The sequence below is a fragment of the Hibiscus syriacus genome, unplaced genomic scaffold, assembly GCF_006381635.1.
Source record: "Hibiscus syriacus cultivar Baekdansim isolate YM2019G1 unplaced genomic scaffold, ASM638163v2 tig00110206_pilon, whole genome shotgun sequence".
NCBI classification, from domain to species: Eukaryota; Viridiplantae; Streptophyta; class Magnoliopsida; order Malvales; family Malvaceae; genus Hibiscus; species Hibiscus syriacus.
Genome location: NW_024062627.1, coordinates 1,136,392 through 1,162,443, shown reverse-complemented (window position 1 = coordinate 1,162,443; position 26,052 = coordinate 1,136,392). Strand labels below are relative to the sequence as shown.

The 26,052-nt window shown below is 35.1% G+C and overlaps 4 protein-coding genes and 1 long non-coding RNA gene across 8 annotated transcripts; 3 read left to right on the top strand and 2 right to left on the bottom strand.

The window, feature by feature from the left end:
- Positions 1 to 218: 218 nt before the first annotated feature.
- LOC120219431 (peroxidase P7-like) lies at positions 219 to 22,349 on the bottom strand. Its single transcript, XM_039216247.1, has 5 exons — positions 22,337 to 22,349; positions 4,631 to 4,636; positions 1,183 to 1,432; positions 906 to 1,094; positions 219 to 874 (listed from the first exon to the last, which is right to left on the bottom strand). Exons 3-5 carry the CDS (start codon positions 1,399 to 1,401, stop codon positions 323 to 325), a joined length of 960 nt encoding a protein of 319 aa, XP_039072178.1. The 5' UTR covers positions 1,402 to 1,432; positions 4,631 to 4,636; positions 22,337 to 22,349; the 3' UTR covers positions 219 to 322.
- On the top strand, positions 9,598 to 22,460 carry LOC120219430 (protein FLX-like 1). Of its 4 annotated transcripts, XM_039216245.1 has the most exons (6): positions 9,598 to 9,690; positions 10,077 to 10,727; positions 10,909 to 11,075; positions 11,565 to 11,650; positions 11,820 to 11,942; positions 22,331 to 22,458. In XM_039216245.1, the coding sequence occupies exons 2-5, from the start codon at positions 10,120 to 10,122 to the stop codon at positions 11,904 to 11,906; spliced, it is 948 nt and encodes a 315-aa protein (XP_039072176.1). In that variant the 5' UTR covers positions 9,598 to 9,690; positions 10,077 to 10,119; the 3' UTR covers positions 11,907 to 11,942; positions 22,331 to 22,458. The 4 variants fall into 4 exon arrangements, with proteins under 4 accessions (XP_039072176.1, XP_039072173.1, XP_039072175.1 ...); XM_039216242.1 differs by lacking the exon at positions 22,331 to 22,458 and having other exon boundaries at positions 11,814 to 11,906; XM_039216244.1 differs by lacking the exon at positions 22,331 to 22,458 and having other exon boundaries at positions 9,609 to 9,690; positions 10,101 to 10,727; positions 11,814 to 11,906.
- Positions 12,491 to 14,812, bottom strand: LOC120219245. Its single transcript, XM_039216085.1, has 2 exons — positions 13,510 to 14,812; positions 12,491 to 13,074 (listed from the first exon to the last, which is right to left on the bottom strand). Exons 1-2 carry the CDS (start codon positions 14,810 to 14,812, stop codon positions 12,491 to 12,493), a joined length of 1,887 nt encoding a protein of 628 aa, XP_039072016.1.
- LOC120219244 (RNA-binding protein with multiple splicing-like) lies at positions 15,655 to 22,510 on the top strand. The gene is made up of 3 exons (XM_039216084.1): positions 15,655 to 16,240; positions 22,331 to 22,398; positions 22,496 to 22,510. The coding sequence occupies exons 1-3, from the start codon at positions 15,655 to 15,657 to the stop codon at positions 22,508 to 22,510; spliced, it is 669 nt and encodes a 222-aa protein (XP_039072015.1).
- A 674-nt stretch (positions 22,511 to 23,184) lies between these two features.
- Positions 23,185 to 24,039, top strand: LOC120219432. Its single transcript, XR_005525304.1, has 3 exons — positions 23,185 to 23,362; positions 23,449 to 23,675; positions 23,758 to 24,039. It is a non-coding gene; the product is annotated as an uncharacterized LOC120219432 (long non-coding RNA).
- The last annotated feature ends 2,013 nt before the right edge of the window (positions 24,040 to 26,052 follow it).

Genomic DNA, 26,052 nt, shown 5'->3' with positions numbered 1-26,052 from the left:
TGATGTCTTTTTGAAGAAGACGAGGGGCTAATGCGTTAATAGAATTAAAATATAGAAAATAAAATGACCGAGAATTTATTAATCCTTAGTACATGGGCAAAACAAATACTAAAGCATAATACTTTGTAATTTTTATAAGAAGTATTTGGAAAAAAAAATATTACACCATATTAAAACGTAACTCTAAAACTTATAAGATTACATAACAGAGTCAAAAGGCTACATTCCTTTTCGATCTTAGACTATTATAGTATAGTTGTTCAACTCAACGCGAGAAGCTCATTGAAATCACCAGTAATTGGGATACTTAAGATCACAAAAATCAGTTGACCACCCTGCAGTTCCTTCTGTTCTCCCCACTTGTTCCGATGAGGGGACTAATGTTCCCCATCCTCACCATGGCAGCCGCAAAATCGGCCGAAAAAGTAGCAGGGTTGTTGCTGTATGTTTGTACAAGAGCGTCCTGCGATCCTTCATTGAACAGTTCCTGGTCCGAGTGAAGCAGCCCCCTTTGTGCCACGAGGTCACGGTAGTGATTGTTGTCGAACCTGGTCGAGGTAAGTGTATCGAGTGGAGCCAAGTTGTTGTCACCACCAGTAGCAGGGCAATTAGCACGTCTGGTGGCTGCGAAATTCGCATTGATGTTGGTGTCGTTGTAAATACGACTGCGGAAAGTGGTGCATCTAGCCAGGCCGATCGTGTGGCCACCGGATAGTGCAGTTAGGTCCCGGGCACATAGGCCTTTGGCAGAAAAGGAAGAGGTTAGAGCTGCAAGGTTGGCGAATGGTGAGGGGATTTGGTTGTTGGCTGCGCTTTGGCTGGCTGTTCTTGCATCTCTACGCCCCAGGAGTACTTGCCATGTAGGTCCTCCAAGCTGCCAGTGCTACACCATCTCTATCCTGAACTACAACACCATCTCTAGCAGCAAGTGGTAGGATATCTGCACAAGAAACAGTGGCATTGCAACCAGCCTCAACATTAGACTTGATGGTATCAATCACAGCGTAACCTCGAGCTGAGTTTCGGTTAGGTACTGCATTCTTTTCGCCGGTGAATGTCGACGTGTCGTCCAGCAGTATCGATGCATCACAGCCCTGCATCAACAATAACACATATCAGCGTCATTAACAATGTATACATCTACAAGTTGATGTTTCTAAATCAATAGACAAATAACGTTACATTAACAAAGCAGTCATGGAAAAACAAACAGAGAATCGAGGCGCCGATTCGCTCCTCTCTATTAACGGCCTGCGTCATCGCATTGTGGGCGATGGTTTGAAGGTTAGGGCAAGAGTTTGCATAGAAGTTGGCAGAAAGCTGAGCATTGGCAGAACAGCCGGAAAGCAGCAGAATGAGTAGGATATTAGAAAGTGTGACTGTGGAAATTACGGAGGCCATTAGAGAAAGAATCCAGCAGAAGCTTCCAAATCACAGTGAATAATCCCCGATTGAGAAGTGTTTATATAGAGAACGTAATGTGCTTAACTTCAAACTTTGATGCTAAACGCGGTTCTAGATCCATTTACTATGCGTGCATGAGATTTGCATGAAAAAAGAACAAAAGTCTAAAAGCACCAATCAATGCAGACTGACGTTGAGATAAATACTTCTGTATTATTATCAGTTTTTCAGGAATGGTGGGATACAGTCCTTTTCTATCCAAAATGACACTGATTTTTCAATTTTTTGCATTTAATCCGAATCCAATTTAGAATAATTCCATCGTTCAAACAAATGCTTAACTTTTGTATGAAAAATAAAATAAAATTGAACTTGAAGATCCCTTCATCGCATATGAACTCATTAAATAAAGGCGTGTTTTGGAGAATACAAAGTACATATGGAATCATATATATTGATTGTTCAGGACGTGTGATGTGTCCTTTTAATGTTATTTTGCGAAACGAATTTTTAAAATTTTAAAACGGTGTGAACTTATAAAATTTTAATGAACGAATATATATTATCAATATAAAATATAAAATATATAATAATTTAAAATTATTAAAAGGACAACTATCCAATCATCTCTCGATCCATCCCGACTGTAAGTGTGCCTACTATTAGAGAAAAAGCTCAGCAACCTGTATTTGGGGAAATGATCACGTGTGACAGTCTTAATATATGACCAAAAAAGGCGCTACATGTTTCGTTATTTAAATAATAACAAAACCGGTAAAAAATTATCAGAAACATTATTATTTCTACTGATTTTATTATTATTGAGCGTTTTAGGCATTGAAAATTAATCACCTTTGAATTTTGGGTCTACTTCAGATATCATTATCATTCGAGATCACATAACGAAATACAAACTTTTAGTGCACACAGTAGGGTCGTTATGGGGGCATTATACTGACAGAGTCCAAACTTTAAAAGATAAGGGAGGATGGAATGTATAAGGAGTGGTAATGTAATGTAAGACTAAGGAAAGACGTAATTAAAAATATAAAGAAAATTTAATATTTTCGGTTGAGCGTAATTGAAAATATTAATATTTTCTTAATTTTTTTCGGTTATATACATTATTCATAACATTTTCGATTAAAAACGTTCAATTGAAAATATTAAAAAATTAACATTTTATGTTACGTTCAACCAAAAATATTAATTTTTTTTAATATTTTAGGTTACGTCTTTTTTAATTTTAAATTAGACCGTCGTACATAACAAATACATGAGGAGGAAGGAGAAAAAAGTTAGAAAGAATATTTATCTTCATATATTTTAACTTTTAAAAAATAATACTCATTTTGAAAATATTTATTATCTTGTTTTTAATTGAGGGATTATGAATAGGTTAATCATTTGATATAAGTCATATGTGTAATAGACTAACATCCCCAATTTGGTCCAATCAAAATTGAGCTAAATATATCACATTAATTAACTGAAACTTAATTTGAATCGAATTGAAACTAAATCAAATAATTTATCACTCAAACAATAGTCAAACATCTAACTAGGGACTAAATTGGTGTATATATAAAATATAGATTAAATTGCAAAACAAGTTATCAGATGGGGCCAAATTGATAAAATTTTAAAGTTGGGTATGTGGGTTTCGAAACCAGTTGGTGAGTTTCTAATCTCATCTTCTAAGTATCTAAATTTAGGGTTCGTTTGTTCTACTGAAAATATTTTCCGGAAAATGAAATAATTTTACATTGTTCAGTGTTTTACATTGTTTGGTTAATTTTTCTAAAACAATTTTTAGAATCTATTTTTAATAAAGAAGCATACATATTCGATATGTTTTATTCTTTATTATTTTTAAAGGTTCATTTTTTAATATATAATTATATTTTATAAAAATATGTATTTTAGTTAATATTAATAATTTATGTTGTTTGTGTTATAAATACACTATTTTATGTAGGTTTATTTTATGTAATATTAATAATTGATTAAAAATATATTATAAAAGTTTATAAATCTTAAGAATGTTTAATTAATAGTACATCAAATTAAAACAACAATAGTAAATAACATTGTAATAACAATAATAGTGTTAAAATATATAATTAAAGGGTTTATCACATTAAAACAACAATAATATCCAACCGTAATAATACAAAGTCTAATTCATGGTATTTAAAATGAACTTATAGTTGTGATTGTGAATACTATAGGTACAATAGCGTTATTTTACAGTGGAAATAATTTACCAATTGGGAAAAGGAGAACTTGCAAATCTAACAAATAGTTTTCATTTTATTGGCAATAAAAGTGAACCAAAACCCTGAATAACCTTCAGTTTTGGTATGGAATTGACTTTGATCCGAGCAGGTACCCTTTCTCGAACTCACTTGGTATGGATACAAAGGACCTTCTCATAAAATCAATAAGTTTTTGTATGGAGGAAACACCATCGGTCAGTAAATACCATCAAACAGAGAGTGAGAGAAACATTCACCAAATATATCCCAACATGTTATTATCGATGGAAATCAACAGTCCCACAGAAATTCTAATAGATTAGTATACTTTATGTTGGAAGCTTCTATGTTCCATTTCATGTAACAACTGATGCATGTATACAATAAAATAAAAAATATCATATATTTTTCTAGAATAGAAATAAAGGGCAGAACTCGAAAGGTAGAAAAAGACTACCTTAGCATCTTCATAAGTTGACATGTAACCAATAGATACTCTAACCGCTCTAGTTGGTTTTCCATATATTACATCATTGTCATCCCAGCAAACATGCCCAGCCTGAACTCAAAGCAAAGCTTATTTTATTTCTTTCCAGTAAATCAACATCCATATAACCCAACCACAAGAAAGGCATACTTCTACGTTAGAAAGAAGATCCGAGTTAGACAAGCCAAGATATTTTGCACAGGCACCAGGATTGCAAAAGCATCCTGTATACAACAAAACAGCGTTCGAAGGACAAAAGAATAACTGTCACTAAGCTGGTAACGCAACTGCAGCCATTATTGTTTTAATCTTCCTCTAGATCAATAACACCAGTTTTCCTAGAACATTATATAAGCAAGCTTCAAATAAACTGATACAGTAGCAGAAAGCTAGAAAGTTGCCTTGTGATGTTTCAAAGCATTTTCTGGTTCTAAACAACATACAAAGGTGTTTGCACACTTTCTATTGCGAAACTACTTTGTATGGTCTATAATATTTAAGACCACATAAAAGAAGGCATTTAGCAAGCAATAACTAAACTATAACACAAATCACTATTTGTTTATATAGTTATGCTTGTTCTAGTCTTCTAGATTTTCTCAGGGTTTACCCGTAACTGAATTCCAGATAAGGATGCCAATTTTTCCACCTCCCGATATCCAAACTAAGAACCATCAGCTCTTTTCAGGTTAAATGAGACAATAGAGCCAGAGTCATGCATAGAAACCTATGAGAAGAGTTGCAAAACATTTAAAAAAGGTTAATAATTAAAAAAGTGCAATGAATGGAAAGCATGATCAAAGCAACTTATAGTGTCAAGCTTCAAACATCTAAACAGATCAAACTAAGAAATCATCAGCAAAAAAAGAACTGTTATGGAATCCCACACAAAGTAAAATGCATTATTCAACTTGTAATGTTGAAATGCCTGGCAGAATATGTATTTAAAAAAAGAACAAAAGATAATTCCAATCTGTTTTCCGTTTTACCATTTCGAGACATCTGAAGCAGTCATAATTCATAACATGTTATAATTCATGCTTATTTGGGGACATATAGTCTATATATTGCTTTATGTAACTAACCTTCAGAGCACAATTGCCATAAAGAGTGCAGACACTTGCTCCATTTTCATGTCGCAAAGCTAAGAGCTTCTTCTTCAAAAACATGGTAAGTGACAGTATGCCTAGAACAGAACGGTGTAAGGGGAGGGGAAGCAGCAATATGTTAATAGGAGGCATTCCTACAAGTTACTTTAGCATGCTATGCAAAAACAAAACAATAATGTAACATAATGTCAAAATAGAGGAAAACATGTGGCAAAGACAAATTTCTATATAACCCTATCTGAAGGAAACATTATTCACAATTTGACTGATAACTTGACACTGATCAGAAATCCAGAAGCACATTGTGTCATTGTCGATAGAAACTGAAAGCAAGGCAGAATTAAAATCCTGTATATCCTACAGGAAACAGTAACGCAAAATAAATATGGAAAAGCATGATCCATAAATATTTATTCATAGGAGAAAACATGCGAACTCTATATTTGAAAATAATCTTAAGTTATTTGCAAGATGACACTTGAAAAAGTAATTAAAATTGAGTGTCATTGGTCAAAAAAAAAAAAAACAAAGGGCATGAAATAGATTAGCATGCATGGAAACAGAAAACCCAATATATATGAACAAACAGAATAATTAAGTCATGAAATAATTGAGGAAAAACATTCTATCATATGAACAATCACAATGATGTAAGATATATAATAGAAAATAAACTTAAATTTGATAATCCTAACAACATTATGTTGTTAGATTAATTTATTTTGATTTTCTACAATTTAAGGATAAACAAAGAGTTAATACCCACTAAAAGGTTCTGAATGGTCTCATACATTTACCTTATAAAATGAGATAACAAAATCTGCAGGATACAGTGACAAATCTGGAGGCTGTGTTGCACAGCCCTTTGCAGCATCAATTAAGACCATCCAACTTCCCCTGATCATACACATTACTGATTACCAAATCTATGCTATGAAATAAGCAATGCATAAAAACTAATGTTTAGAAATTTCCATAGAAAATGCACATTTAAAACAAAGAAATCAAAGAAACATGAACACATTTAAAAATAAAGACATCAAAGAAGTATGAAAACTATATACTTTGAATAAGGAGAGCCTTCCAGAATTTTTTTCTGCATTTTTCTTAACAATATTCACCAAATCAAGGCTAAATCTCACTCCAGAGAAATTGCACTCAGAGGGGAAGACAAACAAATTGTAAACATAACATGCAACAATAAAAAATGATATGAAGCTAAAAGGACAGCAAGGACACCAAATGCTTTCATTATTCCTAAATTAATATTTTGAGAGAAAAAAAACTTATTACAGCTATTTTGAAAGCAACATTTTCATTTTCTTAAGGAGGTCAAGGAAGATGAAAAGAGAGATACATGAGAAGACGACCGCCCGCCTCGCCGATAAGAAGGAGGTCACTGGATCGATCGATTTTCCGGTGTGGAGTAAGGGACGAGAGAACAAAACTTCTTTTCGTTGTACAGCAAGGGACGGGAGAAAGATGGAAAACAACTTATCCTTTTCCAAACGTGATTTTACCGTGTTTTCCTCTCTCTTTTCAATTGACTGTAAAATAAAATACGTTAACCTTAAGGTGCGTTTGGTTTACGGAATGTTTAGTTCAAGGAATGTAAGATTACCAGTGGGAATAAAAGATTACTAGAGAATATAATTACTGAGAATGTTGTATTTTGTGTTTGGCTGATTTAGCACGAATGTAAAATTACCGTGTTTGGTTAAAGAAATAAAAGATTATTAGAATGTATATTTGACCAAATTGTCCTTATTATATATTTATTTTTTTAACAAGTTAAAAAATATTTATATATTTTCTTTAAAAAAATTAAATTCATAAAATTTATATATTTTGTTACAAAATTGAAAATATAAAAAGGTTTAATGAAAGGGTAAAATTTTAATTATAGATTTTTTTATAAATCTAAAATAGTTTAAGGATAAATTTGTAATTTAATATTCGTAGATTTTTTATTATTCAATGATAGAATAATGATATTTTTGAAGAAAAAAAAGTTTTAAGGGCATTTTAGTCCAAAACGTCGGTAATCCAACAATACCTAAGGAAATAGAGGTAATGACATTCCCGGTAATATACCCAAAAAATTCACTATTAGTAATGTAAGATAACCGGGAACGACATTCCCGGCCAACCAAACGGGGTAATGTAGATTCCATTCCCATGGGAATCTCACATTCCCCCAACCAAACACACTCTTAGGGGTATTTAGATCAAGGAATGTAAAATTCTTATGGGAATGAAATCTACATTCCCATGTTTGATTGGTCGGGAATCTCATTCCGATGTTTGGTTGGTCGGGAATCTCATTCCGGGTAATGTTTTATCAATAGTAGATTTTTTTGGTATATTATCGGAAATGTCATTAACTTCATTTCCTTAGGTATTGTTGGATTACCGTCATTTTGGACTAAAATGCCCTTAAATTTTTTTAAAAAAATATCATTATTTTGTCATTGAATAATAATTATTCTACGAAGGTTAAATTACAAATTTATCCTTAAACTATTTTAGATTTACAAAAAAACTGTAATTAAAATTTTATATGAAGTTCAGGGGTTAAAATAAAATTAAACCTTTTTATATTTTTAATTTTGTAAAAAAATATAAATTTTATGAATTTATTTTTTTAAAGAAAATATATAAATATTTTCCAACTTGTTAATATATATATATATATATATATATATATAATAAAGACAATTTGGTCAAATATACATTCCAATAATCTTTTATTCTTTTAATCAAACACGGTAATTTTACATTCATGCTAAACCAACCAAACACAAAATACAACATTCTCAGTAATCATATTCCTTGGTAATCTTACATTCTCATTGGTAATCTTACATTCCGTGAACCAAACGCACCCTTAATGTTTTACGGGAATTAAATACAGGAAAATGGGAAAAATATTTTTCGTAACATGTTTTTTCCCCAAACAAATAGACTCTTAGGGTGCGTTTGGTTCACAGAATGTAAGACTACCAGTGAGAATAAAAGATTATCAAGGAATAGAATTACTAGGAATGTTGTATTTTGTGTTTGGTTGATTTAGCAGGAATGTAAGATTACCGTATTTGGTTAAAAGAATAAAAGATTATTAAAATGTATATTTGACTAAATTGTCCTTATTATATATTTGTATAATATTACAAATTGTAAAAATTTATATATTTTCTTTAAAAAAATTAAATTCATAATATTTATATAATTTTTTTTACAAAATTAAAAATATAAAAAAGGTTTAATGAAAGGGTAAAATTTTTTTAACCCTTGAACTTCATATAAAATTTTAATTATAGATATTTTTTTTATAAATCTAAAATAATTTAAGGATAAATTTGTAATTTAACCTTCTTAGAATTTTTATTATTCAATGACAGAAGAATGATATTTTTGAAAAAAAATAAAAATTTAAGGGCATTTTAGTCCAAAACGCCGGTAATGTTACAATACCTAAGGGAAGGAAGATAATGACATTCCCGGTAATATACCCCAAAAAAACTACTATTGATAATAAAACATTAGCGGGAATGAGATTCCCGGCTAACCAAACATGAGAATGTGGGATTTATATCCCATGAGAATCTCACAATCTTTGAACCAAACACCTTCTTAGTGTTTTACGGGAATTAAATACGGAAAATGGGGAAAATATTTTTCGTAACATGTTTTTTCTCAAACAAATAGACTCTTAGTGTAAAGTTTTGAAACCCTTAAATTTCTAATTTAAATATTCTGAAACTCCGTGAAATTTTCAAAACTTCCAAACATATTAGTCTAGGTGTTTGGAAACTCTTCCTATGAGTTTTGAAACTCAGTATCATGCATTAAAATTTTAACCTTTTAAACTTAAAAAGTCCTTAAAAGTTAGCTTGAGTAAAAGGTAACTTAAATATATGAACTTAAACATCGAATATACATTTAACATGAAGTAAATCCTCAACAAATAAACTACAAACAAGATATGCATCTAATTTTAAAAGATTACGAGTTACCATCCTAGGAGTTTGTAATCAAAGATAATTACATTAAAAGAGTCGAAAATCAATTTACGAGCTCTAAAATACAATCTAAATTATTATACTGAAATCAAATAAAAAATAATGAATCAAGCAATAAAGATAAATAAAGAGACGATATTAATAGATATATAACTCATAATTTAAGAAAATATAAAAATAAAAATAAATAATTTGACCAACCAATTAAATGTGTTAAAAAAAAGTATTCCATCGATTATTTAAAAAACAATTACAATTTCCCCATGGTTTAAAGCAATTAAGCAATTTGATTTTGTTAATCCAAGTCTTAGGGTTTCCAGCGAAGTTAAAAATACAATTCCTTTAGAACGTGCCCCCTACTTGTCTTTTCCTCTCAAATCAATTCGTCGAGACCTATTGGAAATCCAAAGGTAAGTAAATATCATCTTGTTTGCCTTTTCTTTTCTGTTATCTATTTGTTAAATTAAATTTTATGCAAACGAGAATGTCTACCGTTTGGTACGTGAGAAAGTGATTCGCTTGCTTTTCGCTGAATTTTTCTTCGACCCCATATAGGCAAATAGTTATCTTTAGGCTTTATACTGCAAAGTTTAATTGTCAACCATATACGTAGAATTTTTTTCTCTTTAATTTTCCAGGTAATGTAAAAGCCCCTTTAGGTTCAGGTTCTACCGTTCTAGAGTTGCTCTTTACTCTAACATTTGGAAATTTGCCTGCTTTCTAGTTTCATTAATTTTTTTTGTTATGTTTCAAACTTTTATTCGTTATTTGATATAAATTACGTAGTTCTCTTCAGAACTCTCTTACATTGATTTTACAGAAGGATAGTTAATTTAGTTATGTCTGGAAGAAATCGTGGGCCACCTCCTCTTCCAATAAAAGGTCCTCCTCATCCTGGACTACTGCCTCCAGTACATGAACCTCCATATGCAAGAGGGCTAGGACCAATGCCACCACACCCAGCCTTACTTGATGAATTGCGAGAAAACCAATTTGGGTTGGGTCCTAGAGGCCTCCCTCCTCACCCTGCCATCTTTGAGGAGCGTCTTGCAGCTCAACTGCAAGAGATTCAAGGCCTCCTAGCGGATAACCAGAGGCTGGCTGCGACTCATGTTGCATTAAAGCAAGAATTGGAGGTTGCTCAGCATGAGTTACATCACATGGCTCAATATGCAGATTCTATGAGGGCTGAGAAGGATGTTCAGATGAAGGAGATGTATGATAAGTCAGTTCGATTGGAGGTTGATCTTCGTGGGGTGGAGGCTATGCGAGCTGAGCTTGTTAAGGTTAATGCTGACATTAAGCAGCTTAATGCTGTGAGGCAGGATCTTACAGGTCAGGTTCAAGTCATGAGTCAAGATTTGACTAGATTTACTGGAGAATTGCAACAGGCTCCTGTGTTGAAGGCAGAGATTGAAAATGTGAAACAGGAACTGCATCGTGCAAGGTCACATTTTACTCTCTGTTTTCGTTTCTTCTATTTTCTTTTTACTGGAGACTCCCTCTGAGAATGAAAAATAGTTGCATGAATGGAGTAGATGTCTGTGTTTGAATCCTTTATGTGCCTTTGAATTTGTTTTGAGGAGTTCAATTTATTGATTTGCTCGTGTGTCTTTCTGGACATGTAGAGCTGCCATTGAGTATGAGAAGAAGGGATATGCTGAGAATTATGAACATGGTCAAGTGATGGAGAAAAAATTGATCTCAATGGCTCGCGAGTTGGAAAAACTTCGTGCAGAGATTGCGAATGCAGGGAAGAGAAGTCATGCTGCTGCTGGTACTGGTGGTAATCATGGTATGTAGGCCTTTCATGAGATATTTGTCTCGGTTTGTTTTTTCCAGCATATAGGACTTTATCTCTGTGTCTTTTACTTCCTGTTTATCAGTTTCATGTGCCTCTCCTTCTGGTTTTCAATTTTTATGACATGAGCTTTAGTTAAAAGTTTTTCAATTAGAGGTTTGGTTGGTTTTCAATATGGCCTGAGGCTATTTTGTGTTTTCAATATTGAAAAAACATAGAAAGTACACAAATCAGTTTTCAAAAGTTTGAGTAAATTTACTCATTCAATCTGCATTTTTATCTTTTTAATGCTAATTTCTTTTGGCCGAATCTCCTTTACATTTTATTTAACATGGGGTCTAGTTAATTGTCTGATTAGTTCACCTAGTGATTCATATTATTTGAGTAGTGATGATCCTTAAGCTCTGGAGGCTTGATGTAAGGAGCTTGATTTTTCTGTCTATTTAAGTTAATAACAATATTTTTTCCAAACCTTTCTTTCAGTAGTAGCTGGTTATAATGCAAATTATGGGAACCCTGAAGCTGGATATACTGGAAACACTTATCCTGTCACCTATGGCTTTAATCCTGTAAGTTATGCTGTTTTATATATTTGTTCGACTATTTTGAATGTGTGCGGGTTTAAATTTATATGGACTTGTATGTGAGCTGCATTTGCAAGTTGTATATTCATTGATTATTGTGTTAAAAGAATGATTGGTTATTTTGCTTTTTTTCTTCCTTGTATTTGAGGTACAGGGTGGTGTGGATGGTTATCCTCAGTATGGACCTGGTGCTGGTACCTGGGGTGCATATGACATGCAGAGAGCTCAAGGACATCGCTAGTGTGATTTCTACAATCATGCTAAGATGATTCATCTGGTATTTCTGGGAAACTTAGTTCTCTAGGCTTGGGTTTGAAGTGTTATATCATGATAGGCATTCTGGAATTGTACCCAAAAGAATTGACAATTTATATTAGCTTGAAATTTCTGTATGCTGTTTTCTGCTTGATATTATCTAGTGCAAATATTCTGTCAGTTCATTTATGATAAGAATATTTCAATTTGATACTTTGCTCTTTATAGATATTTTTATGAATTTTGAATTTAGATATTTGGAGAAAGATCAGACCTTGCCATGTCTTTTTGAAGCTAGATGTTTGGTTTTGAAGAATAGGAATCATTAAAATTCCTTTTTTTTTTGATAGGAAGTTAAGGACTCGTTAAAAACCCCCTTCATGATTAACGGAACACCAATTGGTGTTCCATAATCAGCAGAAGGAGGAAAAGAGTGCCTCATAATTCATTAATAAGTAAAAGATTACATAATGTTTAAAACAAAGAAGCCCCTTACAAAAACAACCCGAAACACACCAAAGAACACATCTTTCACTCAATTAAACAATATCCCAACCCAACAAACAACAACTACCCAATACCAGCCTTAGCTAAGCTATCAGCTTCTATGTTTGCCGTTTTGTCAACCCATCTGATAGCTCCTTCCAAAACTCTTATCATGGCAACAATATCTTTGACTAGATGAAGGAAAACACCAGGAGAACTATCTAAATTCTTAACCCAATCCACAACAAGTTTGCTATCAGATTCAACAATCCACCGATTCTTAAACCTCTGAAGAATATGCTCAAAGATAAGTACACCCCTCTTGATGGCAACAAGCTCCAGCAAAGTTGGAGGGCCTGGATCTGCAGATTCTTTAAAAGAACCCATAATCTTACCAGCCTCATCTCTTAGTAAACCACCCACACCGCTCTTTCGCCAATCATTGCAAACTGCTGCATCTACATTCAGTTTTAGAAAACCCTTTGGAGGAGGAATCCAACACACAATTTTAGTAGCCGAATTTCTGGAAGAAGAACAGAAATCTGCAATAGATGGATCACTTATCTGGGAGTCTTTAGTAATAGTAACCTCGTTGAACTTAGCTAAGAACCAAGAAGCAAGCCTTAGCCTAGCCATGAAAAATAACTCAATGTGATCCAAAGACCTTCCTTCAAACACCACATCATTCCTAAATTTCTAAATGGTCCAAAGCACTACCCCCGGAATTAAGGACCAAATAGAAGAAGAAAACATCATGTCATTCCAAGCAAGTAAAAATCCTTGTGCATTTCCATGAAGGACCGAACTAATATTCCAAAAATTCAAAAACTTGTTCCATAGGGACCATGCCACCGTACAAGAGAAAAATAGATGAGGAATAGATTCAATCTCTCTTTTACACAACGGACAAGAAACATCAACAATCCCCGAAACCCCTCTTTTTTGAAGCTCAAACTTAACTGCCAATTTCTGATGGGCTACTTGCCACATAAAAATTTCTGTTTTAGGAGGCACCAACCCCTTCCAAATACATTTCTCCCAGAAACTATCTTTTACTGATTAAACAAAACAAGTCTTCATACAAGAATTAACAGTAAAAATACCTTCCCCATTCCCTCTCCAAATCAGGCCATCTCTTGACTCTTGGGATGGGCTGAAATTATGAATGATGGCTAGAAAATTAGAAAACTGTTCTAACTCCCAATCACATAGGTTTCTTCTCAACTGGACATACCAAGACCACCCCGATGAATTGAACTCACCAAATTCCTTAATTATCCCAAACTGATTCAATGAAAGAGCATATATCCTCGGGAAAACAGTCTTCAAAGGATGATCAAGAGCCCAAATATCTACCCAGAACCTGATTCTCTCCCCATTACCCACTTTGACTTGGAACATGCTACTTATCTTGGCACCAAACTCATCCTCTTTAAAATGATTATTAACCACCGATTTCCAAATCCAAGAAGCATTTGTAGGATATTTTTTAGAGAAAGAAATCAGATTATTGTCCTGATTATATTTGGAACTTATCAACCTCTTCCAAATTGATTCACTGTCATTAGCAAACTTCCAAAACCATTTTTCTAATAAGGCCCTATTCATAAAATTAAGATTCGGCACACCCAAACCACCACAACTTCTTGATTTACACACTGTTATCCAGTTGACCCAGTGTATTTTCTTAGATTCTGCCCTTCCTCCCCACAAAAAATTGGCCATGATGGATTGCAACTTAGTATTCACTGCTGCTGGAATTTTAAACATAGACAAATAGTATGTAGGCAAGGAACATAATACTGATTTTAATAAAACTAGTCTCCCTGCCAAAGAAAGAGTTCTTGCCTTCCAACCCGACAGTTTCTTAAAGAATTTCAGCACAACCGGATCCCACAGAGCTGAAGAGTTCCTTTTTGCTCCAAGCGGCAGCCCTAAATAATCAGAAAGGAAAGTACCAGCTGCACATCCAAGATCCCTCGCCCACTCCTTGACCTCTTCATCGGTAATATTAATGCCAAATAACTTACTTTTGCTTAGATTAAGCTGTAGACCGGACATAATTTCAAAAACCCTTAGAACTCTCTTAACATTTAAAATATCCGTCTTAGAGGCATTACAAAAAATAATAAGATCGTCTGCAAATTGCAAATGGGATAGCATGTAAGAACCTTCTTCTTTGCCGACAACCAAACCATTAAACAACCCCGAAGATACCGCCTTGAGAAGCAATTGATTAAGTAGCTCTCCTATAAAATTAAACAATAATGGGGAAAGTGAACATCCCTGTCTAAGACCTCTTGACATTGAAAATTCCTCTGTAGGCACACCATTAACCAACACTGAAACTGATGTTGTGGTCACACACTTTCTTATCCAGCTGCACCATTTTATGCCAAAACCCATTTTGTCCATGACTTTGAAAAGAACATCCCAATCCACTGTATCATAAGCCTTCCGAAAATCTACCTTAAACACACAACCCTTCAAGCCTTTCTTTCTCCGAATTTCAAACCTAGTGAGAGAAGCTCCCGCTTCTCTCTTGGTTCAAGGCGTCTTTTATTTTTCATCCATCATTTCATCTCATCTTTTTCCATCGCCGCTCGCCCACGTCTTTCATCATTGTCCTCCGGCCGCTGTTTGCCGTCCGACATCCGCCGTCCGCCGTCCGACATCCGCCGTCCGCCGTCCGACATCCGCCGTCCGCCGCCACTTTCCGTCATCCGTTCGCCGCCATTTTTCATCAGGAAGATCGTCTCCTCACTCTGTTTTCTTTTTTGAGTTTGGATTTTCGAGAAAGTCTTTCTTTCGGCGCAGATCTGATCGCCGTTATTTACCGTTTTTGCCGTCGGCCGTCATCAGTTCATCGTATGACCTTCGGGCTCGTCTTTCACTTGCGATCTTTTCCTTTTCTGTCCTGGCGTTCAGTCTTGCTGCCATTCCCCGTGAGTCTGCCTTTGACCGGTTCGACTTATCATAACAAGCCAAGGTTCTGCTAAGCGATTCCCCCAATCTAATCCACGTCTGAGAGTTTTGCTGAAGGCAGTATCTGATTTTCACGATCCCGTTTAAGTCTGAGGGTTTGGTAGAAGGAAGTTTACGTTGTTCCTCCTTTTCGAAGGCTCAGGACCTTCCTGTCCGACTCTCTTTATCCCTACCATCCTTCTCTTCTTCGTCAGCCAGTCAAACATTCTCCATCGCCGGGCGCGCGACAGGGATTTTACGTTAAGTCACTGAGATTTCCTCTAATGTCGGGTGAAGGAATCCTCCCGTGTAACCAGAAGAGACCTCCGGTCATAGCTCCTCCGTCCTCTGCAGCCTCGCCTTCTTCGCCTAATCATCATTCTCATCATGACAAGGTTCGTACCATCTTCATTTCGGGTCTGCCTACAGATGTCAAAGAGAGAGAGTTGCAAAACTTGCTGAGATGGCTTCCAGGTTTTGAAGCCTCGCAAGTGAGCTTCAAGGGAAAAGAGCCCAAGGGTTTCGCTCTATTCTCTACTGCAAAATTTGCTGTTGCTGCCAAAGATACCCTTCAAGAGATGGTTTTTGATGACAAGTTGAAGTCTCTTTTGCACATTGAGATGGCAAAGAAAAATCTGGTTGTTAAAAAAGGAATGGGTACTGATTCTGTTGCAGTGGACATTTATAGCTGTCATCCTGTTCCTCCGGTTTTGCCTGTGCCAAATCCAGCTCCTGGAGAGCGTCTCCAAGTATTCATGTGCATGATAAATCTGGGTGTTATGTTGAAAAGTCTTCCGCAGTTGCTGTCCAAGATGAATCCGGGGAGTCCACCACAAAGGATTGCATCAATGACAAGTCTGGATGCTTCACGTTATTTATTGATAATTTACCAGAGAAGATCCATTGGAAGAGGTTTGGATCTTTATTTTGCTCTCATGGCCGGGTACTTGATGCTTTTATTCCAAATAAAAGGAATTCAAAAGGAGTTCGTTTTGGTTTTATTCGCTTCGCATCTTTCGAAGAAGCAAGGAGAACGATCTCTAAAATGAATGGCTCTTGTATCGACGGCAGCAAAATTGGTGTTTCTTTCGCTAAATTCAAACCTCGTCATTCATATTGGAGAAAGTCATCGACAAGTATTCTTCGCAAGTCTGGGATGGAAGATGTTCCGAGTAAGAATCATTATAAAGTTGAAGGTGTTATAGATGAAGAAAAACTCCAGGTGTTGAGCAATTGTCTAGTGGGGTGGTGCAAGGACTTTGTTAAAATTGGTCATCTCGCTAGACAAATGCAATCGAAGGGTCTCACTGGCTTCACATTAATGAGAGCTGCTGGTAATGCGATTTTAATGATTTTCGAAGACAATGCTTCATTGAGAAGTGTAAAGAACGACAAATCAAAGATTCTCGCAGAGTGGTTCTCCATAGTCGAAGCTTGGTCAGAGAGTTTGGTAATGGAGTGTCGTCGAGTTTGGCTAGTTTGCGAGGGTGTTCCTTTTCACGCATGGAATTGGAATACTTTCAAGAACATTGCTGATAAGTGGGGTCTTTTATTGGCTATCGACGAAAGTTGTCAATCTCCATCATCCTTTGATCGGGCTAAAATTCAAGTCCTAACAAAGGCTGATGCGAGAATTGATTCGATGGTTGAATTGAAGGTTGGTGACAATTTCTTCAAGGTCATGGTGCATGAGATAGAACCTTCATTCAAACCAAACTCTTGGGCTCTTGAAGAATACAAGTCTCATTAGATCTCGTCTCTTCATTTGTGGTTTTATTTTAGTCTATATGGTTGTAGGTGTTGCTTTCATTTTGTATTATGTTCTGTCGCGTTGTTTTATTACTACTGTTGGTGGTGTAATTAGTAGTAAGGTGATTTGACTGTGGCTTTGGATGAGGTTTTATGAGGTTAAGGTTTTTGTTGTAATGGTGTACATCACCATGAGAGGATATTCCGTGGCGTCTTTTGTATCGAGTATTATATTAATAAAATCTGAGGTACTCTTTTCTTCCTTCCAATGTTCGTTAACATACTTTTAGTATGTGAACGAATACGAAGGGAGTTTTTAATGAGACCTCCAACTTCTATAAAAAAAAAAGCCTTTCTTTCTCCAAAAATCTATTCCTTCATTAGCTATAAAAGAACAATCCAAGATTTGTCGACCAGGAGTAAAAGCTAATTGTGAAGCACTAATGACATCGTTCATGCAACATCTCAACCTTCTTGATAGACATTTCGAAAGGATCTTATACAATCCACATACTAAACTAATAGGTCTGAAATCATCTAAGCCCCCAATGTTTGAACCCTTAGGGATGAGGGTTATGAATGTGTGATTAATGCCATGCTCCCAATTTTTTCCCAAGTAAAAATTATGAAAAAATTTCAGAATATCAAATTTCAAGGTGGACCAAAACCTTTTGAAAAATCCCATGTTAAACCCATCCGGCCCTGGTGCTTTGTTGCTATCAATTCTGCTACTGCTTCTTCCTCTTCCTCTATCTTTTGAAATATGGGGTTGTTCAACTGTACTGCTTTTTATTTACTGAAAATCCCCTACTGTCCTGTCTTTGGCACAATTTAGAAACATATTGATCTAATTTAGTCAGTCTTTCTGGATTGTCTTTTTTGTTTTCTCAAAGGTCTCTATGTCCCTACTGTCCTGCCTATGGCACAGTTAAGCAACATATTGATTTAATGTAGCCAGCCTTTCTAGATTGTCTTTGTTCTGTTTTCTCAGTGGTTTGTTCCATTTAGGGTTTCTGTTACACCTATGCTGACCTTTTGCGTTTGTTTGGGAGTTCCCACGACATTTGTTTTACCCTGTAGTTTGGTTATCATGCTATGTTCCTCCTTCCGCTAGTTGCCCTTTTCCTTTTGGTAAGGGTTAACTATGAAGGGGGGTTTTAATGAGACCTCCAACTTCTATCAAAAAAAAAAAGTAATCATGTTATGTTCATGCATTTGTACTCCATTAAGTTCTCATAGAGTCACTTAAAAGGTTACATAATGGACTGTGCAAACAGGCAAGGGGTTTTAGTTTCTATCAAACTGTTTTATTTACAGCAATCATCATTACCTTTTACTATTAGGTGCTTAGCCTATTTTCTGTAAACTTAAGATGATGTCTGCCCTAATGCAGAAAAAAAGAATTGGGGAAAAATTTAAAAACAGATTTGAAGCTTATCAAATGACTTCTATCCTTATAAATATTGACATTTTCTATTCTATTTCTTGATAATATTGAGTCTGTTTTGATGTTTTCCTTGGCTATATGCCACTGATTCAGTTTATTTAGGTTCTCTAAAGTTTTTCTAACTTGAGGGGTGTTAAATGATGTTTTCCAGACATGCCTCTTGTGCTACTTCTAGAATTCCAGCTTGAGTAGGATTATATTTCCGGTCTTCATATAATAGTTTCTATATAATTCTTTTCTTTTCTTTATCAGGTAGAAGTACCTAATTTTTTCTCTAATTTGGATCTTAGTTTTGTCTAATCTTTCAGTTTAACTGATTACAAGATAATAGAAGAATACTCTAGCAACTTTTTCCTGCAAATATGTGATTGGAAGATTTGTTGCATCTTCTCCATTTGTTCTGGAAACTATTCTTAAGACCTTTTGTAAGACTGTGTCATTGGATGATTTACCTAAACTTTAGATTTCCAGTTGTGTAAGAACACCGAGAAACAGCACATTTTCGCTCCCAATTCAGAAACTAGCCCTCAGACCTTTTGTAAGATTGTGCCATCAGATGATTTACCTAAGCTGATAATATGCCTTTCGTATGTTTAGCATATGTAGATTTTGTCAAATATTAGATATGTTCTTTTAGTGTTGGCAGATCAGTAGATTTATATTTGAGGTCACCTATAAACACGAACGAAGGGTGTGATGGAGACTATTTATTGGACAGATTTAACAGTGAATAAAGGAGCTAACACCCTGCGTTGACCTGTCTTCTGGCATTGATTTTACAAAGTCTGCCACCTAAGATATTAGAGCAACTCATCTGGGTTTGTGACCTATTTTTGGAGATCATTGCAGCCTTTATCAGAGATTTTTGAAGGAGAGTAGGATCATACTTACCATGGTTGCTACCATCTCTCCATTGTTGTATTTGTATAACTTACACCTAACTGGCTTCTCTTGTCTTCTGGTTGTCTGGTTATATCAACTATTGATTGTACGGTCTGTACCATGTTGTTCCCTTGGTAACTTCTAGTTTGTTCAGGAAACCCGCAGGAAAATGAATCTGCTAATGAAGGTTAGTTCCTCCCTGGCTAATGCTATAAGTTTTAATAAGGAATGTTCTCTAGAATTTGTACGAATCTGTACAAACACTTCTGCTCAAGTGTAAAGAAAAAGTAACTGCTGTTGTTATAATAAATAACATTGTATCAATTGTGTTTTCATTTCTTCTGTAAGTCTAAGAAATATGAGAAACATCCTAGTCTTACTTACATGGGATTATGTTTTTTCAAGGCTATCAAAAGAACCCACTTGCTTCAAGTTAGTTACACAGGACAGGACTGGAAATATAGAGTTGTAATGCCCATAAAGTATGATTTGGCAATAAAGCAGGTGATGACAGCTTATATTATGACGTTATAAACTATCTGGGAGTTTGAAATCTATTGACTGAATATCAGTTTTCAGATAGTAGGCCATTTTTATGAGTGAAAGACTGTGCTTCATGATTTATTAGAATATACTTATCTCTATAGCAGTGGCTATTCTGTTCTCTATCCTATAGTTTTTAATGCTTCTTGAACTGGTTCTGTGCATAACCTTAGCGGCTTTCCTCTTGATTTTACATCACATCAGCAGCTCAGTTGCTTCTGCCATTCATCTTCAAAATCAAATTGCTGGCATTTTTTGTGTATATTTTGTTTATCATTATCAGTTTCCCCATAATTTATGTACTCACCTTTCCGTGGGTGAAACATCAAAGTGTCTACTTGTCAAATAACACTAATTAATCTTCTTTTACTAGTTAGTATTCTTCCCTTTTCTTTTGTCCTTAATGATTTCTATTGCCTGTTTGGGTCCTAGTACAATGAACCTAATAGAACTATAGAAGTACTTGCTGCCCTTTGAAATTTGTTGCTTCAATGAGTACTGGTCTATTTCTTTCTCAAATCGCCACATTTGAAACTTAATTCACCTAATCTGGCTATTCATCAAATAAGCTGTTAGCTATTGCTTAGTTTAAGAGCTGATTGGACTCAGGAAGATTTTAGTAGATGTCAGTGTGCAATCTCTAGATTTGAGGTTTATCACTCAATTCTTATGCCCAATGGAGAAAATTCCTTTTGGCATGCCCGTAACCTTCCGGTCTACTTCCCCCTCTCACACCCTCTCTTTTAATACTACTAATAGTCTACTCAATACTGCAATGAGATGGATTTTTGCGGATTACTATTCTGAAGTGGGAGTCCATTGTCTAAGTTACCGTGGTAACTGTTAAGTTGTTGAAGTGCCACCATTTAAAAGTGGAGCAAATTATTGAGAATATAGGATGTCATGGTTTGGAAGTACCTCCTTCATGCCTTTATTGTGTGAACTTGCGGTCAAAAGAAATTCTTAAACTTCTTGAAGGGATCCCTTCCATGTCTTGTTCCAATTGGAAAAAAACAATGACTAAGCACTGGAAGAAGCTTATTCATTGCATGAGTTATGCGGCTTTGCAAAGACATGGTAAACAATGATGATGCAAGATGAGCTTTCGAGTCAAGTAAGTGACGTAAACTTCTAAGAAAATTGTGTTTTCGCATTTTCCCCTCGTTGGGTGTCTTGTAAAATGATTTTCGTTATTTTTGCTTTATTAGACTCAGATTGCCAAACATTTCCCTTGTTACTAAAAATTTCTATGATGTTGTCAATCGTGATTGGGTAGTGCATTGTAATGTTGCTATATGGTTGCATGTTTTTAACATTCAGACGGAGAAAGTAGGATGTCTCAGTGTGAGCTGTGGTGATGATTTCATTACTTTTTCTATTGCACCTATTTGGAATACTTCTTATGCAGTGTATTGCCTCTTTGCAACATTTTTTTAATATATAGCTATTAATTAGTGGAGAATGCTTCAGTTAATTTAGTTTGTTATGCAAATATGTAGCAGGCTTGGTTTGTGCTTGTTGAATGTGAGTTTCATTAGACAATCACCATTTGGTCTCAGAAGTGAATAATGCTGGGAACATAATTGGAAAGATAACTCAAGGAGTCAGTGATTGAGGGTTTTGTGGTTAAGAATCAATGAATGTTGGTTTGCATGATGTAGAATGAAATAGCAGCTAGTAATATTCAGTAGGAAAGTAAAGGCTGTATTTTCACCTTAGGGCTGGTGTTATATAGTTGGGTCATTATGAAGAAATCCAAACGGCTAGATGTGCATGCAATCTTTGTATATTTTTATAATTATAGGAAAAGCTACTGTAAATTGGGATTTGCTAGGCATTTTCCATTCTATTCTGAAAGAGTATATCATTTTGCTGTCTTTATCGATGCAATACCATCAATTTTTCTGATCTGGAATTGTCGACTATAACACGCAATTTAAATTACCTTTATTGTGGCTGCTATTCTGGCATCTGAGCCTGGTATTTCATGTTATTGTCATATTTTATAACTTCTTGTGCCTTCCCATGCTTGGTTCTAGGCAATTTTGTTAAGTGTTACTGATTTATCATCTATCCAGAACCTACATGACTGCTTTCTGGTCTTGTTGGTTGTAATCAGTCCTTGTAAATTTTAGCTGTCGACTTTTTTTTGAATCATTAGCTGTTGACTTAAGTAAATATAAATGTGGTTCTTATCTATCTTGACGGCTATCATCTTTGCTCTCTTCTCCCTCCCACATTTTGTATCTTATCCCCTCTTCAAAATTTTAATTTGTATGTGTCATATTCTTGAATTTTTTAACTTCAAATCTTTTATTCTTAAATTATTTCCATTTCAGGCTTACGGATGAGAACCTTGCAAATTTTCTGTTTCTTCAATTATCCAGTGATGTTGGAGTTCCATGAGGTATGTTACATTATCATTGTTTACATTGTTGGATATCAATCAAATCTCCTAGAAGCTAATCATGTATATCTCTGGGTTTCCTTTTTTTCATTGAAAGATTGGCCTCTACTAGCAATACCATGTTCGCTGGTCATTTAAGAATGTAAATAGTATCCCATCCTTGGGTAGCCTTTTTAGTGACAAATAGCCTACAATAATAATCGCTATAGATGGCTGGACTTCTATTTGAATGAAGATCTTTGCATCCCCTAAATTATTAATTATAGTTTTGTAAGCAAACCTGTCTGTGGTTAATATACGATAAATTCTGGCTACATTGTGCATTTTATAGATAAAAATACACCAAGGATGTTTCAAGAAGAGTTGCAGCAAGATAGGAAATAATTAGAAGTTAAAGAAGTTGTTATGCACATCCTTGCCTTCCGGTAGTTGTAGATAAGAAGATAGACAAGTAAGGTATGTCGGGTAGAATTGCAGCAAGATAAGGGTTAAAAATAGAAATGTGAGGATTTCCTCTATTTTGCTTCTGGATCTAAAGTTTTTAAAGATCTGCACAATACCCTTGCTTTTGGTGTCTTTGAGAGCTGCACACTTGACACTGTAAGTCTATGACATGGGGCAACAGGAAATACAGAAAAAATTACGTGATCTTGGTTTCAGTAATTTCACCAAATCACTGAATATAAGTGCCACCTCAAAGTTTCTAGCTCATGATATGCGATGCTGATGGCGATTATAACTTTGCTTTGGTGTGCAACAGTCTTTTTCATCTGTATTACTGTCGAACCATTGAACGGGGAAGGTTTCTTAAGGTCACAAGCTTTTATGTACATCGGCTATTTTAGCTGGAGATGGTTTATGATGCTTTCTAGAATTCATGTCAATCAATATATTCTTATTCCCATTTTTATGTTGCAGATTGTGACCCCCTTTCTCATGGCCAAGACGGACATTAAAACTGCAGGTGATTTCTCTTGTCATCACGTTGCTTTTCCCCCCAAATACAGTTGATGCCTTGTTCAGGTTTCCACTTTACCATGTTATTTCCAGAAGTTGTGCTTCTTCCCGACTTGGTGGTTCATTCTTAAACCGGTATTTCCCGGAACTGGTTTGAGAATAAGATTCTCCCCATTGATGACACCAAAAGGAACTGTTGGTTTCTGTGTGTAAATGCAATCTCCCAGAACGCTTCTGCAATTCTTGATGGATCAGGGTTTTTCTTCAGCTATATCCGATCAAGGGATCCAAGGCTTGATGTGACGTCAAACCGTCAACAGGTGTGTAAACTGTTTCAAGCAGTTAAATTTCAGACAAGATTTTCCTTGGTTCATCCCTTCATGCATAGGGATTTTTATTCAGCTATATCCCTATTGACGGTGCTCGGGCTCTGATATGACATCATCACGAACATCCAGGTATGCAGACTGTTCCAGGAAGTTAGATATCAAAGAAGGAACCGTTTCTTTGCTTCGTCCCTTTGTGCATTAGGATCTTTCTTCGGCTATATTCTATCCAGAGTGCTCGGGTTTGGTATGGTGCCACTACAAACCGTGCAGGTATGTTAACTGTTTCAGAACGTAGATTATAGTTGTTTAGCATGAAAAACAAGAGTACCATTTATTATTATAGCAACTTGGCATCTCAGACGCCGAATAGTAGTTTGTACTACTCGGCTTCGGATGAGAATACAAGTATGTGTTTAACATGGATATGTTCAATTTTTTATATTTTTTTCCTTTATATTTGGAGGGTTGTATTCACATATCCAAAACATTAAAAACAGGATTTTGGCTTTGAAAAATTACCCCTTTATTATAGGGCCCTCAACGTTTGGTGATTGAAGCCAAAAGTCTTCAAAATAAGAAAGGATGATTATATGATTCTTTGCAGGTATATTTATTGCAAGGTTTGATTAACTGTGGCATACAATTGAGGGATTAATTAGGTGTTAATTTATTTAATTTTCTATTTATGCTATGTTTTAGTGTATGAGTTAGTAAAATTAACTTTTCTCGATAATTTTTAGCCACCAGATTGGCTTAATTTGAAGATTTATATTATTTCTTTATATTACAAATTCTTTTATAATTTAAAATAATTCAAGTAATAATTGAATTTTTTCCCTTATTTATATATCAAACGTGACATTAATACCTTATTTTTATTAAATACAAGAAATGATAAATTACAACCATGGTCACTAAAATTTGAATGTTTTTATTTTGGTTATTAAAGTTTTAAGAAACTAATCTTAGAATTTATCGGTATGCACTCGATGTTTTGAATTATACAAATAATTTACGAGCCCAAGGCAAGACTCAATTTAGGGTTGAAGAGAAAAAGGCTTTAAATTTTTTGCATAAATGAGGATAAGATATTTTTCTGCCACTAACAAGTATTCCACATCACCTTTTCATTTTTTTCTTTTATTCAAAATAATCTATTTCGAAAACTGAATGGTAAAACTAAAAGTCCCAGATGAAAACAAACCAAAATAGAAACATATGAAAAGTTGGGTGACTAAAAGAATAGTTTTTCCTCCTCCAGATGACTGTTTTCTTTTGCCGCCACAAATTGAAAACAGCAAAAGAAAACAGACCAAATCAAAAACAAAAGATTTGCCCAGTTCCCGGCTTAGCTTCCCACCAACTTCAAATCCCTCTCGTCTTTTCAATTCAAATCTGAAATGAAATACCCTTTTAAATTCTAAAACCAAAACCCAATCTTTAATTCTTTCAATAGATCCCCAACAATACCTCAAATGAAAAAGAAAAAAAATCTCAACTTTCTGTTTTGCAGAAAATGGATAGCAGATTTCAAGTCTTACCACCTCTCAAAAGATTTAGGCTTTTGCAACAACAAGGACGAGACGATGAGTTCAATGGCACCAAAGCCAATTCTTTTTGTCTACCGACGAAGAAAAGGAAGGAGTCCATAGATGTTCCAGTGGGTGAAACCACTACGTGTTGCTTGCCCGCCAAGAAAAGGATAGGGGATTTCGACCTGATTTTGATTCCGGTAAGCCTTTTTTGCCTTTTGATTTGAATATTGAGAATGAAGCAAGTAGAACCAAAGGAAAATAGTAGAAACCCAACTCGTAAAAGTCCCCAAAAATGCACTTTTGATGCTCAAAATGAGATTTTGGATAGAAGCAAGAAAACCCCATTTGAAAAGTGTTCCCCCAAATGCATCAAAACGAGACAGGAAGGAGACAATACGATAATGAATCCTACCTTTTGAACAAGGTTGCAAAGAAGAAGAGGAGGAAGATGGGATTTTGTGTGATATTTGTAAAAGTACGGATGGGGATCCAAAAGATCCATTTGTATTTTGTGATGGATGTGAGTTAATGGGGTACATTCCACATGTTACGGGGATCCATTGATAAGACAAATCCCAGAAGTTTTGCAACCTTCGCTTAGCCTCCTAATCTGATAAAACCAAGAATGATAAGCCCTTTTCTTGTTGCCTATGTCTTAGCAAAGTAGGTGCGGTGAAGCCCACGCTGGCGACAGTAAGTGGGCTCATTTGGTTTTTGCTCTTTTGGCTCCGGAGGTGTTCTTCAGGGATCCTGAAGGAAGGGAAATGATTGATTGTTCTAGGGTTCCTGACAGTAAGTAGTGCCCTTTTGTTTTCATACAAAGAAGTTCTTGG